Consider the following 17500-nt stretch of genomic DNA (forward strand, 5'->3'; position numbering starts at 1 on the left):
CCTTGCCTGGTACGATGAGCAATGTCATACCTCTGTAGTTGCCACAGTCCATTTGGTCTCCTTTCCTTTTCCAGATAGGGATGATCAAGCCCCTTTTCCAGTCAGGAGGAATGGTATCAGTTTCCCAAACGGCAGACAGGACTGCATGCAAACCACAGATCCTCACTCTTGAGCCTCTTGAGATGAAACACCTGCTGGTGAGATCTCAGGATGCGTCTAGATCTGAGGTGGAGCCTTAGTGTTGCAACAACAAGTCTGTGGTCGGTAGCAAAGAAGTCCAGCGGTGCATATCTCATCTCTGGTTCCACAAGCCCGCAATCCTCAGCCTCTTAGATCTTGCAAAGTCTAAGAGGTATGAGCTATTGATGTTCCTAGTACCAGAGCCATAGGGACCGATAGCTCGTATCCTTCCCTGTCAGTACCAGTGACCGCATTGAAGTCCCCCAAGACTATGAGGGTGTCCCGACGGGGACATTGATATACTATAGAGTCAAGTTTGGTGAAGAACATCTCTTTCTCTTCGAGCCCATTTCCGTCAGTACGAACGTAAACTGCCACTAGAGATATGAAGCCCAAAGTGTGCTTCATTCTCACAAGCAGAATGCGCTCGTCAACAGGTGTAACCTTCTTAATTGAGGAACGGAAGCGGTCAAAGACAGCCATCGCGACCTTCCTAAAGCGCGCACCATTGCTACAGCCAAACCAGTCGTAGGTATAACCCCCCTACTGATCTCACCACTACCAGGCCGTCGCACCTCAGAGAGAGCAGCGATGGCAATCCCCAGCCTCCCCAGCTCCCCCAACAACAAAGGCAGTCGATCATCCTCCGAGAGACTGAGGATGTTCCAGGCCGCTTTCTTGGTTTCTTGGTTTGCCTGCTGGTGAGGGTTTTTACAGGACCGGATTGCCAGCCCGACCCCAACTGCTAGCCAGGAACAGGGACGCAGAACTCCCTCTGGGCAGAATGCCCCTGCTGTATATACACACACATATATATGTATACACATATATGCGTATATACATACACACATAAATATGTATATATATATACTATATACATACATAAACATACACAAACACACACACACACACACTCACACACATGCACACACACACTCACACACATGTGTGTATGTGTGTGTGTGTGCATATATGTTTGTGTGTGTGTGCAAGCGTGTTTATGTATGTTTATGAATAATGTAACACATATATGTGTATGCATAGACATATAAGCACTTTTATATTGATATGCGTAAATATAAATGTATATATATATACATATACATACATATATATAGATAGATATATAAACAGAAAGACAGACAGATTTAGATATATGTGTATATGCATGTATATACATATAGTGTATGCATATAAATATATACACTTTAATATTTATTATTCTATAACTATTTTGATATATATACAAGTATATTCATATAAATCAATATACGTATAAATAAACGCATATACACACATATGCACACACGCACACACACACAAACAAAAACACACATATATGTATATACATATACACAAACACACACATTCTCACACACATGCACACACACACACACACTCACACACATGCACACACTTACAAATATATATATATGTGTGTGTGTGCAAGCGTGTTTGTGTATGTTTATAAATATATATATAACATATATGTACGCATATGTGTATATATCTATATACACATATATATGTGGATTTACATGCAAATATATACATACATTTTATTTAATGTATGTATCCACACATACAAACATACACATACATACAGGTACACAATGATTTATATGTGTGTATGTAAGTATATGTTTGTATATAAGGACATACACACAGATATACGTATATGTGTGTGTGTGAGTGTGCGTATGTGTGTACGTGTTATATATGCGTACTATGAGTATATATGCGTCTATATGTTTGTGTTGTGCGTGAGTGTACGTTTGTGTGTACATGTAAATGTTCATGTGTGTGTGCGTGTACATATATATATACACATATATGTGTGTATATACATGTCTTTCCGTGCGTGTATGTATGCGTGTGCGTTTAAGGCGTCCATGTACTGTACGTGTGTGGGTGTGTATGTGTGCTTGTGTGTATGTGTGCACGTACGTGTATATGTGCGTCTGCGTGTGAACGAGGGTAATTATGTAAGGATTTTTTTTCGCATGTGTGTAAACGAGCGCGAATGTAGTTACGTGGAAGCCTACGTGTTCATCTCAGTATTTATAGAAATTACTTTGCACATTTACATTTAGAGACTCAATCTTCAGCTGTCATTTAAAACCAATTCATTTATGATGAGTGTTAAACACGTTGTTTGGGCCATTACTGCTGAGCCATATATCCCTTGTCATCTGCTGTCTGTTACAAAGTTCGGTGTAAAAAAAAAAAAAAAAAAAAAAATATGTATACAGCGTGTTATCCTGGTTAGCCGAACCCTGCATTGTCTCAGGTGTCTATGGCGGGCTTCCATCAGGTGCTCATCTTCACCTTCGCGACTCTTTTCCTGGGCAGCTATTTGTACTGTATTTCGTAAGAGTTTTTTTTTTTTCGAACTTCTACGGTGGTTTCGGTGTACAGTGTGCTGTTCTGTGCAGGTGTTTCGTCTTCGGTTGGTGTGCGGTGCCGTTTTTAAATAGTCTGTGGCTGTATTGCTCGTGCCTACATGTCAGTCTCATCACGACAGATGGATGCATATACATCATGCATGTGTGGATGTATATCTGTGAATGTATAAGTAGATATACTTACACTCACACAAACAGACAAAAACACACATAGATATGGAAAGAATTGACCAATGTATGAAAAGTTTATTATTGCTTGTTTTATTTGTCTCTCTGTACACTCACAATGATTTCGTCACGTTGGAAGATCAAGCATTCTTCATATCCTGGATGGACTTGTTAATCTGTACCTTGACGTTGGAAGACATGGTTTTCTCCACGATCTCTCGCAAAGCCTTCCTGAAGCCGGCGCTATGAACGTCCTTCATATTATTGTCGTCCAAGTTGCTTGCGGTTTCAAGCAGGTCATGACCCGATCTTGCGGTGTAGCTGGCGATGTTCTGAGGCACAAGGTTTAACAAGTTGATCTGGATATCGGCGAACAGCTTGTCCACACGCTCTACAACTTGACCAGAAACAGTCTGGGCTGGAGCTTCTCCAACTCCGGCAAAGGTTACCGTGTAGTCGGCGTTGGCACGAGCGTTTTCCACGACAACTGAACCGGTGAGCACACTCTGTAAAAATACATCATGTAAATCAGTAATCGTCAGACAATATACTTTATGCTTTATCAACTAAAACTAAGTATAAAATTATTTTTCCCTTGTTAACCTTAAGTTAATGAGTCAAGTAAGTGAATGCCTATAAACTTATCTTATACACTTTTCCTTCCATTTGATCTCATACCTGATCAGCGTTGAAGGAAGCGGACTTGGAGCGGCGCAGGGAGCACAGTCCAGTCACGTTGGCCTTAGTGATGCTGAAGTTCTCGGAGCTGCTTCCGTCAGAGTTAACTTGGAAGGGAAGGCTTGACTCTCCGTTCTGCACGTTTTTCGAGTCACACCATCCTAGAGTACTGTCAAAGAAAACATTTATGAAAGATTAGTTTACAGAGTGGATGATAGGGAATTGTAACAATGAATATGAAATAACACAATAATAATAATAATAATAATAATCATGAAATAAAATAAATAATTATGATCAATGGAATTGTGATAACAGAATATTACTCCATGTATGCGATAGCTCCTTCGAGCACTGCATCGAGTATCTGGTTGGGCGTGGTAGGGTTGGCCACGGCGCGAGGCAACATGAGCTGAGAGTCCCCGCCGTCAGCAGGGAAGAGCCCTAGCTGGTCGTCCCATTGGTTGGGTCGTGCCACACACACGGCCAGAGTCACTGCCAGGCTCACGATCCTCAACATGGTTGTTTCTGTGCAAATGTAGTAATATCAATATAAAAGAGTCTTCTAAAATTATAATGGTCTTTATATATGTATAAATAGTACATATATAATGTTTATGTATATGTATATATATTTTTTTTTCATCAAGCCATCTCGCAGAGAACCAGAGGACTCACCTGATGACTCGGTCAACTGTACCTTGAACTCTCTTTCCATCCAATATATATCTGATATTTGCTGAGAATGCATTTTCTGAAATGACATTAGGGAGGCAAATTCTTTCGGAAAGGAAATGTAAAACAAATATAAATTCCATGAAAGGCTTTTTCAATATCCATAGCCATGAATACTACGCGAACGGTGCAATAAAGCAGCACACACACACCATATGCACGTGTGGATATATATGTGTGCGTGTGTGTATTCATGTATACGCACATATTTGTATATATGTGTATATGTATATAACTATAAATCCATATTTACAAGTACATACACACACGCGCGCGCGCGCACACACACATATTTATATATGTATAAATGTATATAAGTGTATGCATACATATATATGTACATAAAATGGGGATCCTTCAAGTGGTGGTATTGCCTTAACACTATGCGATAATTATTTCTAGCGAGTTCATGTGTTTTTCTAGCAGTAGCTTCCTATATTTTAAGTTCGTAAGCTCTGACCCATCGAATATGGCAGGTGGCGAAATCATCACAATTATATCGGATCACTGTTAAATGACGAAAGTATTCGCAATAATACCATGTGTCTCTCGTGCGAACAATTGATGCGAAGGATTATTCGTTAGTGTTTAAACAAATTCCCTCCCCCTTTTTAAAGAGCATTTTGAAAAGATGACACTACTGTTCTTAATCACACCTAGTAACTAAAAGCAATGATTCCTTGTTTCACTCTTTCCCTCCCCTGCATGTGTATATCTGTCTCTTTTTTTGTCCATTTCTTCTCCCCTCTCTCCTTTTCACTCCCCCCTCTCACTCCTTCCATTCGGCAGCCTTCCTCCCTCTCTCTCCCTTTCTTCCCTCCTCCCTATCTTTTATTCTCTCTCATTACCGTTCTTCCCTCCCTTTCTCATTCGCCTCCTTCCCACTCTCTCACTTCTTAACTTCTTAATCTCTCTCGTTTTTCTTCTCCTCGCTCTATCTCTCTCACACACTCATTCACTCACGTGCAAGCACTCACGGACATACCCAACAATTTAAAAAAACAGTGTTTTTGTTGCTTCATATAGCAAGCAGTCAGTATGCCTTAATTTTTGTACTAATATGCCATTGTACTGACCTATTTAACATATTGTTTATAGTAATGCAATAAAACGTTTGATTAATATTCCACACACACAATCTGCATTTATGTGTATAACATATAACTTACATTATTTTATGAAAAGCGATCATTTGAATGTGTATATATACATATAAATGGGTATATATACACATAAACATACATATTCACACTTACACATATATATGTATATATATATATATATGCTTTTTAAATATATTCATAAATATATTTATTTATAAATACATGTTTATGTATATATATTCATATACATACATATGGATGCACACATACATTTATGCACACACACACACACATTCCTATAAACATATGTTCAGAATGGACTTGAAATCAATGCAAAAAATATTGAATTTGAATACGATATTTCATTTAGAGCGAATTGCTGATACATCCTCTTTCTTTTCCTCTGAAATATACATGTAATTATGTGACATTGAAGATTTGCCGATAAACAGATTTTAAATAGAGAATATATAATAAAAATGTTTTCACAGGTGGTGCTGAAGTAGGAACCGTCAACAAAAGTTCTTAATTTCCAAAGGTCGTAAGACACTGCTGGAACTATATAAGCCTCGTGGACGACCTCACATCACTGGTCCTATCCCTCCTTGGTGAGTGATTCATTTCATACTCGTATCTCTCTATACACCCTAATATTGAGTAACAGTATGATTATTTTAACAGTTTTATATAACATAAACAAATGTTCTTCTATTGGATTATCTTTATCTCACACCTATTATAATACACCTTCAGTTATTCTCTCTTCATTTCAGCCTAAGATTATTTCCATGGCGTGTTGTTTCTCATTTCGTTTACCTGTATATTTTCAGTGATGTGGAGATTCATATATTTCATCACTTGATGAGTCCATTTTCTTTCTAGATCACACCATGTTCACTTGGCTGCTGCTCTCCTGCCTCTTAGGCTTCTCCCTGGCTGAGCTTCAGGTATGGACACACTATTGGTATGCTTCTTGCTTTTTCTTCCACATGTATTGCTAAAGGTCAGATTCTTAAATGATAATTGGAAACCTTATTTCTCAAGTGAAATATCATCACTATTACAAAACATGGCCGTTTCTTTTGGTAGGATTATCAAGTATGTTACAAGGGAAGCAGCGCTGCTGAAAACAGATGCATGAAGGTGGATGTCGACCGCCTTGCCATGAAGGTTCACTTCCACATGCCCGAATCCGACGACTTCGATGACGTGGAAACTCTGGAGGATTATAGTGTGGTAAGTAATCTTATACATCAATGTTTTCTTCATTGCCAGCACATAAATGTTTCCATAAGTTAAATTTATAGACTCATTTTACGATAATGAGAGGAGATAAGCATACATATTTAAAAGTTTTGGCACTTCGCAGGGTCTTGCAGCATCCCGAGTGGTATCCCAGGAGGCGTGTTACGTGAGGCGACTGGTTAAATCTTTCGAGCAACAAGTAGCCTTCATCAAAGGCCATCAGGATGATGGCATGAGGGTTGAGTCTGACGTCAGAGTTTCCGCTGTTTCCCTCGACAATCCTGAGGAGGAAATCGGCTCCGATCTTGCCAACTTCTGCGGCGACCTTCCCGTCTACAAACTGGTGAGCGAGGAACAGAGTGACAGTGTGCAAGACCGTCGTCAAGTGAGCGTCACCTTCACCCGCTGCGTCCTGCTGTGTTTCATTCCCACCTGCTTCACCACCACGCTCACGCTCCCCACTGGCGGCACCATCACCTTCGGCTGGCTCTTCTTCGGCTAAAATGAATGTTTAAGGAACATTGTTCACTTAATTTAGGCAAAAATATTTTACCTGTCTTGATAATGTACACTCACTTTTGATTAAAATGTACTGCATTTCAATGTATTTTTTTATGTACATTTCATCTAGAAAAGTTGACACTCGCGTATATATACATAGAAACACGCGTGTATATAATGAGAAACACTACTGTAGTTTGAACTGATAACGAACATTTTTTTTTTTTTTTTTTCATTTTTGGCATTTCCTCCAATACTCAGTGTATTCACTAGCAACTATATGAACATTTACAAACATAAACACATCCTCACGCACACACACAAAATACACACACACCAAGGGGTCAAAATTCACCCAATGGTAAACAGAAGGTACCTCACCTACCGACAAAATAGAACTGAAAGAACAAGAAATGAGTAATAATTATGAATAGATAACTAGATAAGATAAAAGTAAACCCTCTAAACCCCTGGAGTACAAATACCGTTACAGTTAAATTCGATTTTCAACAATATAATGCAAGGGAAATCTTTTGCATGAGTAAACAGAAACCAATAACTTTTCGTTGGTGAATCTAACAAAAAACAAAAAGGTCACTCCATAATAATTATAATAATAATAATAATAATAATAATTAATTGATAGAAGCGCCATTCAACTTAATCCTACGCACCTGTTAACAATGTGTGGCGTGATTTTGTTCGCGTGTGAACATTAGCCATGTACCCTGTATGTAGACAGGGAGGAAAAAACGAAGAATTTATGGACATGCAAAATTTATGGACAGTTGTGCCTGTAGTGACCTGGATTGCAGCCTCCACGTCATTTTATTCTATTCTATTTTATTTCCATTGTAATGTTCACGATCTAGATATAAAATTCCAGTCTAAAATATGTCAGATCTTATTCACAATGTCCAGTGCGCATTCCAAATTTTAAGTACCCACAATCCCAACACCCCAGGTAAATAGCCAGCACTAGTTTCCCACACGGGATTCTGCAGCCTAATATTGTTTAGGAAGCGCCGCTCTGGACTCTGCTTGTTATCGAAACCGGTTGTTTATGAAACAAACAAACAAACACACAAACCCCGCTGTGAATCGGCCGTTCTCAATCTCCGGTCTCCCTAAGCTAAGTACAAGTGAGGATTTTTAGGATTGAGAAATCAAGAGTTTAGGCTGGTTACCTTGCTGTCATTCGTGAGTTTTATTTTAACGTGGGCAGTTTTTATTGCTTCGTGTTTTTAGTGTTTCTTTTTAAATAAAGTGTATATTTTAAATGTAGTTTATTTTATGCCTTAGGAATATCCTTCCTATTCACCATAGTCTATAACAGGGGTACTCAACTGGCGGACCGCGGTCCGGACCTTCTGAGTGTTGCAGTTGGACCTCAGACCCCAGGAAGAGAAAATTCTAGTTAAATAGCATGAAGGTCCTGGTGAAAGTATCTTGCAAGTTTTTTTTTTTTTTTTTTTTTTTTTTTTTGTCGACTATGACTATATATATACAGCCAGGGTCTTTTTTTCAGGGAAAATTATGAGATTGTTTTCTTTTTTATATTTCATGTAATAAAAATTTCCGGACCTATGCGTACATTGGAGCTTGTCTAACTGGACCTTTGCTTATAATAGTTGAGTAGCCCTGGTCTATAACAATAAATTCAAATCTACTAAAGTTTAAAATAAAGTAGTTAGCATAATTGTTTTGCCACAGTTAATGAGTGATGCTCGCGCTACCACAGGTCACCTTTTAAGAAATTCATCTTGTTTTAACTACGTACAAGCTGGGTGCCCTTGCTAGTGAGACGCTACACCTCCACATCAAAAGTTCTCTTTCCCCAAGCCATTGCCTGAATGACCTTAGATTACCCAAAAGGATATCAAATATATAAATATATATATATATATATATATATATATATGCGTGTGGGGGGACGGAGTATGTGAGTGTTACTGTGTAATTCTGCATGCATATCTATTCATCCCTCTATGTATTTATCGGCGTGCGTGTGTGTGTGTGTGTGTGTGTGTGTGTGTGTGTGTGTGTGTGTGCATTAATATATAAACATATATACACACTCATATATATAAACACATTTTACATACTAACGCACAAACATACCCACACAAAATTCATGTTTATAGGAATATGTTTATAAAAATATGTGCCTGTGCGTCTGCAAGGATGTATGTGTGCTTGTATTCATATATATACATACATAAACATATATTTTTAAATAGATAAATATATAAGTGTGTGTGTGCGTGTATGTGCGTGCGTGCGTGCGTGTGTGTGTGTGTATGTGTGTGTGTCTGGGTGTTGCAATGATGTGTATGCGTGTATGTTTTTATATATACACATATTTTTATGTATATATATGTATATATTCAATTGAATATGTTATAAATATAAATACAAATTTTCTGTGTTTGTTGGTGTGTGTGGACTATTAACCAAACGTTGTAGGGCACTACTATAAGCAATATGTTGAATAGGTCAATGCAATGGCATATTAATACAAAAATTAAGGCATACTGACCGCTTGCTATATGAAACAACAAAAACACCGTTTTTCATAAGAATTAGGTATGTCCGTGAGTGCGTGCATGTGTGTGGGGGGGGGGGGGGGCGGGGTACGGGTGGTTGTCAGTGAGTGTTTGAAGGAGATAGAGTGAGGGAAAAGAAAAAACGAGAGAAAGGAGGGAGAAGAGAGAGAAATACAGAAGTTAAAAAGAGAGCGTGGGAAGGAGGCGAATGATAGAGGCAGGGGAGAGCGGTAATGAGAGAGAAAATAAGAGATAGGTAGGAAGAAAGAAAAAGAGTGGGGAGGGTTGAAGAAGAGATAGAGAGAGAGAAAGAGTGAGAGGAGGGGGAAATGAGAGAGAGGGAAGAAAAGAAGGAAAAAAGAGACAGACATACACATACAGAGAGAAAAGGGTGGAAGAGAAATCGGGAATCAAGGAATCATTGCTTTTAGTTACTTGTTACTTTAAGCAGTAAGCACGAGAGACACCTGGCATTATTGCGAATACTTTCGTCATTTAACATTGATCCGACATAAGGGTGATTTCGCTACCTGTCATATTCACTTGGTCAGAGCTTACGGTGTGAACTTAAAATAGAAGAAGCTGCTGCTAGAAAAACACATGAACTCGCTAGGAAAAAAGTATTCGGACAATCCCCATTGTATATATTTATATATATATATTTATATATATATATGTGTGTGTGTGTGTGTGTGGATATGTATGTATGCATACACGCATATATAAATCTATATGTGTATATATTTAATACATACATATATATATGTGTGTGTGTGTGTGTGCTCGCGTGCGTGTGTGTGTATGTATGTATGTACTCGTAAATATGGATTCATTTGTATGTACATATAACACACATAAAGATACATGTGTGCGTATACATGGGGATATATATACATACACATTACTGTGAACATACACATACGATCATATACACACACACGTGGATATAGTGCGAGTGTGCAGCTTTAGAGAAGACTCCTGATTGAAAATGTATTTATCTGTATCACACACTATGAAGTATTCACAGCTGTAGATATTGAAGAAACCTTTCATGGAATTCCTATTTGTTGTAGATCCCCTTACCGAAAGAATTTGCTTCCCTAATGTCATTCAGAAAATGCATTCTCAGCAAATATCAGATATATATTGGATGGTAAGAGAGTTCACGGGACAGTTGGCCGAACCATCAGGTGAGTCTGGTTCACTGCGAGATGCGTTGAAAAAAAAATATATATATATATATATATTTAATATACATATGCATTATTTATATTCTACATATACATGCATAATAACCATTGTAATTTTAAAAGATTAAACTTTTTTTTTTATTGATATGACCATATTTGTACAGATGCAACCATGTTGAGGATCATAAGCCTGGCAGTGACTCTGGTCGTGTGTGTGGCACGAGCCAACCAATGGGACGACCAGCTAGGGCTCTTCCCTGCTGACGGCGGGGACTCTCAGCCCATCTTGCCTCGCGCCGTGGCCAACCCTACCACGCCCAACCAGATACTCGACGCAGTGCTTGAAGGAGCTATCGCATACATGGAGTACTATTATCATAATTGAATTGATCATAATGATTTTTCGGTGATATTTCATATTCGTTGTTACTATTCCCTTTCATCCATTTCGTATACTAATTTTATATGTTTTGACAGTACTCTAGGATGGTGTGACTCGAAAAATGTGCAGAACGGAGAGTCAAACCTGCCCTTCCAAGTTAACTCTGACGGAAGCAGCTCCGAGAACTTCAGCATCACTAAGGCCAACGTGACTGGACTCTGTTCCCTGCGCCGTTCCAAGTCCGCTTCCTTCAACGCTGATCAGGTATGAGATCAAATGAAAAGAATGGTGTATTATATAACCTTACAGGCATTCACTTACTTAAGCTTAACAAGGAAAATTAAACATATACTTAGTTTTTATTGATAAAGCACAATGCATATTGTCTAATGATTATTGATTTTCATAATGTATTTTGACAGAGTGTGCTCACCGGTTCAGTTGTGGTGGAAAACGCTCGTGCCAACGCCGACTACACGGTAACCTTTGCCGGTGTTGGAGAAGCTCCAGCCCAGACTGTTTCTGGTCAAGTTGTAGAGCGTGTGGACAAGCTGTTCGCCGATATCCAGATCAACTTGTTAAACCTTGTGCCTCAGAACATCGCCAGCTACAGCGCAAGATCGGGTCATGACCTGCTTGAAAGCGCAAGCAACTTGGACGGCAATGATATGAAGGACGTTCACAGCGCCGGCTTCAGGAAGGCTTTGCGAGAGATCGTGGAGAAAACTATGTCTTCCAACGTCAAGGTGCAGATTAACAAGTCCATCCAGGATATGAAGAATGCTTAATCTTCCAACGCCATGCAACCATTGTGAGTGTGCTGAGAGACAATTAGAAACAAGTAATCGTGAACGTTGTATACTCTGGTCAATCCTATCCATCTATGCTTTTAGTTGTTTTTTTAAGTGCGAATATAAGTAATTATACTTATATATTCACAGATATACATCCACACACACGCATATATATATATATATATTTATAAATCTATGTGTCGTGATCAGATTTCCAATCTGACATGCATGCACGAGCAGTTGCAGCCACAAACTAATTAAGAATGATGAGGCAAAGCAACAGTACTGCACAGGCGCAATAACCGACTGGAGACGAAACACCTACACAGGATAGCACGCTGTACACCAAACCACCATAGAAATAGAAGAGAAAAGTACGAAATAAGTATTTTGACTATTGAAATAAAGCACAAATAGCTGCTCAAAAAAAAAAAAAAAAAAAAAAAATAACATGCCGCGAAGGTGAGGATGCACACCTGAGGGAAACCCGCCACAGGCACACGTGATACAGAACGTAGGCTTGGGCTGGCCGGGACATCACTGTCGCTCTTTTCTTATTTCATGACCGAACTTTGTAACAGACTGCGGATAACACCTTTGACCTGCGACATGATACCAAAGAGTAAAGGAAATTATAATAGTTTGTGTATATGGACGCTCTCCTGGCAAGACACCAGAACTCATCCTTTTATTGGTTTCCAATATTACTTTACTCATTTCCCTTTGAGTTTTTTTTTTTTTTTTTTTCAATAAACGGGAGTGCTGTAAGAGTAGAATTACAAGGAATATATTGTTCAGCATTAATAGCCCAAACAAAGTGTTTTACACTAATCATAAATTAAGTGGTTTTGGATGAGAGTAGATGATTGAGTCTCTATATATAAATGTGCGAAGTAATTTCTACAAATATTCACATGAACACACGTATACAAAACACGTACCAACAATTACATAGTTACCCTCATTCACACGCACAAATACACATATGTGCACACATACACCCACACATATATTATATACATACACAAACACATACATACACGCACACACATGCACATTTACATGTCCACACTTGCGCACATACACCACGAACACAGACACGCATGCACACACATCCGAACACAAGCACATATACGTACTCGTATGTTTATCCCTATGCGTTTGTTATTACAGAGACGTGGTTAAATCGTCTATCTCGGTTGATGGCGGTGTAAGTCCCTTAAAGCCCAGGACAATGTCTCTTGGCCATACAGTATTTCTATCGCCGTATTTAGTCCGTAAAGGCCGTACCAATTTCTGGTGCTGACTCGGATGAGCTTAGTCCTTCCCCGCCGTGTTGCCCAGCCACAGCAGTAACCTCCATACGACAATTGCAACTTCTCGCGCCTGGGCAGGGCGCGAACCGCCGACCCCTCGGATGAGAGGCCGACACGTTACCATTGTCCTAGCCCGGAGGCCTATATTGTACAACTTCCTGAGAAGATTTATGTACAGTGGACTGAGGACTGACTAGGCGATTTTCAAGGTAGACTATGATATAACTACATATCAGGGGAGACTATGATATTCCGACACATATTCATGCACGCAAATGAACTCTTACCCAATTTTCGACATGCCAAAATGATCTTGAATTTTGAAAGAGTAGGCCAGAGACTTTGAAGAGGTTGAGATCTTTCTACATTTATATTGGTGATATTGATAAGTGAAACGCCAGTCGTACTAGAAAAGACTTAAAATTAATTGTTCGTTTTTGTCTGTGATTCTTTTTTTTTTATTATTATTACCAGAATAATTAACTTTCCTTTCTGGCAAATTGCCTTGACCAGTATCGGACCAAAACTCTACCACAGGTGAGGATGTATGTTAGGGCACAAGAAACAAGTGAAACAAGGAGAAATGGTCCGTAGGGTTTTGGAAGCTTAATACTACTGGAGGCTGACATTTACAACTTAGCTAACTGTCCATCGATACATGCTTACATATATATATATATATATATATATATATATATATATATATATATGTATACATTCATATAGTACGTATAAACATCTACAAACACATACATATGTATGTCTGTGCGTCCTATTTCATAACGTGATGGTGACGACGTTGCGATAAAGAGAAAAGAGAGAAAAAAAACAGATATTTACATTTATATGTTATTTGAAGATCGCAAAATAAACCGTTTGTGCACCTAGCTGCGGATGAAGTAAGAGAGAAAGAATGCATATATATAATTAATATACATATATGTGTGTGTGTAATATATATACACACAGAAGTATGCACACATATATACACACACCGAAACATATCGACAGATGAACAGACATAGAGACAGAATTACGCTCACATACCTCATTCCCCCCGCACGAACGAGAACTTTTGACGTGGAGGCACTGCTTTCTATACATTTTGCATGTTCATAAATGCTTTGCTCATTTGACTTTTCCTCCCATTGAGAAATGTGGTTCTCCTTATGTCCACACATGAACAAAAACAGCACAAGCACACACACACACACACACACACACACACACACACACACACACACACACACACATACATATATACTTATATATATATATATATATATATATATATATATATATATCAAAGCTGTATGTTTATGTGCGTGTGTGTGTGTATGTCATTGTAATATAACTCACACACATGTACAGTAAAATGTATATATAAACATGCACAAACACATTCATTTGTGTGTGTGTTTTCAGGTAGAGTGTGCTCACACCACAGTTAATGTATTTATCATTTCTATTTTAGGGGCGAGAAAAAATAGCATTTTTTTGCAGCTATTAGCCGCCGGTTCAGTTTCAGTTTACTTGTTTCAACATGAACAGAGTTCAGTCTGACAAAATTATTATACAATTAAATAAATAGATAGATTATATATATTGATGAATAAAAGTAAAATCTTTCAAGAGAATAGACTACATATAGGAAAATCATTAACCAAAATTGATAGTGCCACATGTAGAGATACAGAATCGTCAGTTCATCATTGCATTTATAGACTAACGTAATTCTGAAGACGTAAATTGAAAAAAAAAATATTTTTACATACATATGCAGATATATAAATATATAAATGAATATATATAATATATATTACACACACATATATATAAAATATATATATATGTACATTCAAATAAAAGACATATTGCATTTTGCGTAATTGATATGCGCCTCATTTCCATGAAAGCAAATCTACTTGCGGTTAAAATTATTCTACCCTATACTTTCATTTTAGTTTACCCATATAGAGTTTATGCCAAATCCAGGCACATTCTTTATAGCCTCTTTGTATGACGTTTAATGGGGCTTCTATTATTCAGTATTTTTTTCCAGAGTGACAGACCTTTTTCTTTTTTGTTTGATTCACCAAAGAGAAGTTAATGGTTAGTGTTTACCCATGGAGCTGATTTCACTTTACTGTAATGGAATTTGTACTCCAAGGTTTTGGGGGTTACTTTTATCTTATCTAGTCATCTATTCTTAATTATCACTCTTTCAGTTCTATTGCTTTGTCTGTAGGTGAGCAACCTTCAAACCTTGGGTGAATTTTTGATTCCTTGGTGTATGTGTGTGTGTGTGTGAGGAGTGTTTGTATATGTTAGTATAGTTGCAAGTATGTATGTATGTAGTGTATAGGATGAAATGCTAAAAACGACAGTACAAATAAACAACGCAATATATCAAAGAAACACGTTCGTTATCAATTCATAGTGCAGCAGTGTTTCTCTCATATAGACACACGTTTGTATGTTTATATACTCGAGTGCCAATGTTCCTATATGAAATGTACATGAAAGACACGTTGGAATGCAGTATTTTTTAATCAAAAGTGAGTGTACATCATCGAGACAGGTAAAAAAGATTTATATTTGGCCAAAGTGGAATGTCAACAGTCATTTTAGCCGAAGAAGAGCCAGCCGAAGGTGATGGTGCCGCCAGTGGGGAGGGTGAGCGTGGTGGTGAAGCAGGTGGGAATGAAACACAGCAGGACGCAGCGGGTGAAGGTGACGCTCACTTGACGACGGTCTTGCACACTGTCACTCTGTTCCTCGCTCACCAGCTTGTAAACGGGAAGGTCGCCACAGAAGTTGGCAAGATCGGAGCCGATTTCCTCCTCAGGATTGTCGAGGGAAACAGCGGAAACTCTGACGTCAGACTCAACCCTCATGCCATCATCCTGATGGCTTTTGATGAAGGATACTTGTTGCTCAAAAGATTTAACCAGTCGCCTCACGTAACACGCCTCCTGAGATACCACTCGGGATGCAGCAAGACTCTGCGAGGTATATTAACTTTTAGATAATAATGATTATCTCCCCAATTAATGAAATATTGAATCTAGACAGTTGAATAAGCTGAAATGTTTTCTAGTGCACTATCAATTCAACAAAACAACAAGATAGAACATTGAGAAAATTAAATTTTAGTTCATTATGGTATCCAGTGATGACTTGATAAGTATTACTTACCACACTATAATCCTCCAGAGTTTCCACTTCATCGAAGTCGTCGGATTCGGGCATGTGGAAGTGAACCTTCATGGCAAGGCGATCGACATCCACCTTCATGCATTTGTTTTCAGCGGTGCTGCTTCTCTTATAACATACTTGGTAATCCTACCAAAAGAAACGGCGATATTTTGTAATGTTTATGTTTCACATTGATAGGTCTTCCAAATATAATACAGGTGTCTCAACTGATGTAGCTGTATATGTGATAGAAGAAGTAAGATAACAGCATGCTTATACCTGAACCTCAGCCAGGGAGAAGCCAACGAGGCAGGAAAGCATCAGCCAAGCGAACATGGTGTGATCTAGAAGGGAAAGGAATCAAATAAGTCGTATGGAATCGATCACTGAAACTGAACAGCTAAATGTAATAAGAAACAGCGCGCTATTGAGTTCATCTTACGTTGAAAGGAAAATATAGAAAAAAAATGAATATCGTAGGTGCATGATAAACTGTATATACGTCTATGTGTATATATGTGTGTGTAAGTATATATGTGTGTGTAAGTATATATATGTGTGTGTTTAAGTATATATGTGTGTGTACTATATACGTTTCATATGCATATATATTACACGTGATAATATTGATAGAATAATGATGATAATAATGATGATCCAGTATCTGTTTATGTTATATAAGGAATAGGGTACAAGAATAATATTACAGTAACAAACGCATATTTAGCGAGAGGCAAGTGTATGACATTAATCACTTACCTGTGAGGATAAGACTGGTGATGTGGAATTGACTTGGAGGCTTATATAGCCCTTAAAATGGCCTTAGCTGTTGACGCAGCAGATCATTTTAATAACCAATACCCGTGAGGGAAATATTCATTATATATACTCCATTGAAAATCTGTCTATCAGCATGTACATGTATATTAAATAAGAACAGAAAAATAAGTGTCAGCAAATGACAAATGAAATGCATTGTAATACATACCTTTTTGCACTGATATTAATTCATTCGGGTTTTCTAAATATCTGTATATTCGAATGGGACTGTTGATGACA

The 17500-nt window shown here is 38.1% G+C and overlaps 4 protein-coding genes across 4 annotated transcripts; 2 read left to right on the forward strand and 2 right to left on the reverse strand.

Annotated features, from left to right (window-relative positions):
• Positions 1–2816: 2816 nt before the first annotated feature.
• Positions 2817–3966, reverse strand: LOC125032913. The gene is made up of 3 exons (XM_047624307.1): positions 3758–3966; positions 3432–3600; positions 2817–3259 (listed from the first exon to the last, which is right to left on the reverse strand). Exons 1-3 carry the CDS (start codon positions 3949–3951, stop codon positions 2894–2896), a joined length of 729 nt encoding a protein of 242 aa, XP_047480263.1. The 5' UTR covers positions 3952–3966; the 3' UTR covers positions 2817–2893.
• A 2187-nt stretch (positions 3967–6153) lies between these two features.
• On the forward strand, positions 6154–7117 carry LOC125032915. Its single transcript, XM_047624310.1, has 3 exons — positions 6154–6216; positions 6359–6505; positions 6639–7117. Exons 1-3 carry the CDS (start codon positions 6160–6162, stop codon positions 7014–7016), a joined length of 582 nt encoding a protein of 193 aa, XP_047480266.1. The 5' UTR covers positions 6154–6159; the 3' UTR covers positions 7017–7117.
• A 3804-nt stretch (positions 7118–10921) lies between these two features.
• Positions 10922–11985, forward strand: LOC125032914. Its single transcript, XM_047624308.1, has 3 exons — positions 10922–11117; positions 11229–11397; positions 11556–11985. The coding sequence occupies exons 1-3, from the start codon at positions 10924–10926 to the stop codon at positions 11919–11921; spliced, it is 729 nt and encodes a 242-aa protein (XP_047480264.1). The 5' UTR covers positions 10922–10923; the 3' UTR covers positions 11922–11985.
• Positions 11986–15869: 3884 nt separating this feature from the next.
• LOC125033028 lies at positions 15870–16763 on the reverse strand. The gene is made up of 3 exons (XM_047624485.1): positions 16721–16763; positions 16442–16588; positions 15870–16248 (listed from the first exon to the last, which is right to left on the reverse strand). The coding sequence occupies exons 1-3, from the start codon at positions 16760–16762 to the stop codon at positions 15871–15873; spliced, it is 567 nt and encodes a 188-aa protein (XP_047480441.1). The 5' UTR covers position 16763; the 3' UTR covers position 15870.
• Between the last annotated feature and the right edge of the window lie 737 nt (positions 16764–17500).

Source organism: Penaeus chinensis, chromosome 15, assembly GCF_019202785.1.
Source record: "Penaeus chinensis breed Huanghai No. 1 chromosome 15, ASM1920278v2, whole genome shotgun sequence".
NCBI lineage: Eukaryota > Metazoa > Arthropoda > Malacostraca > Decapoda > Penaeidae > Penaeus > Penaeus chinensis.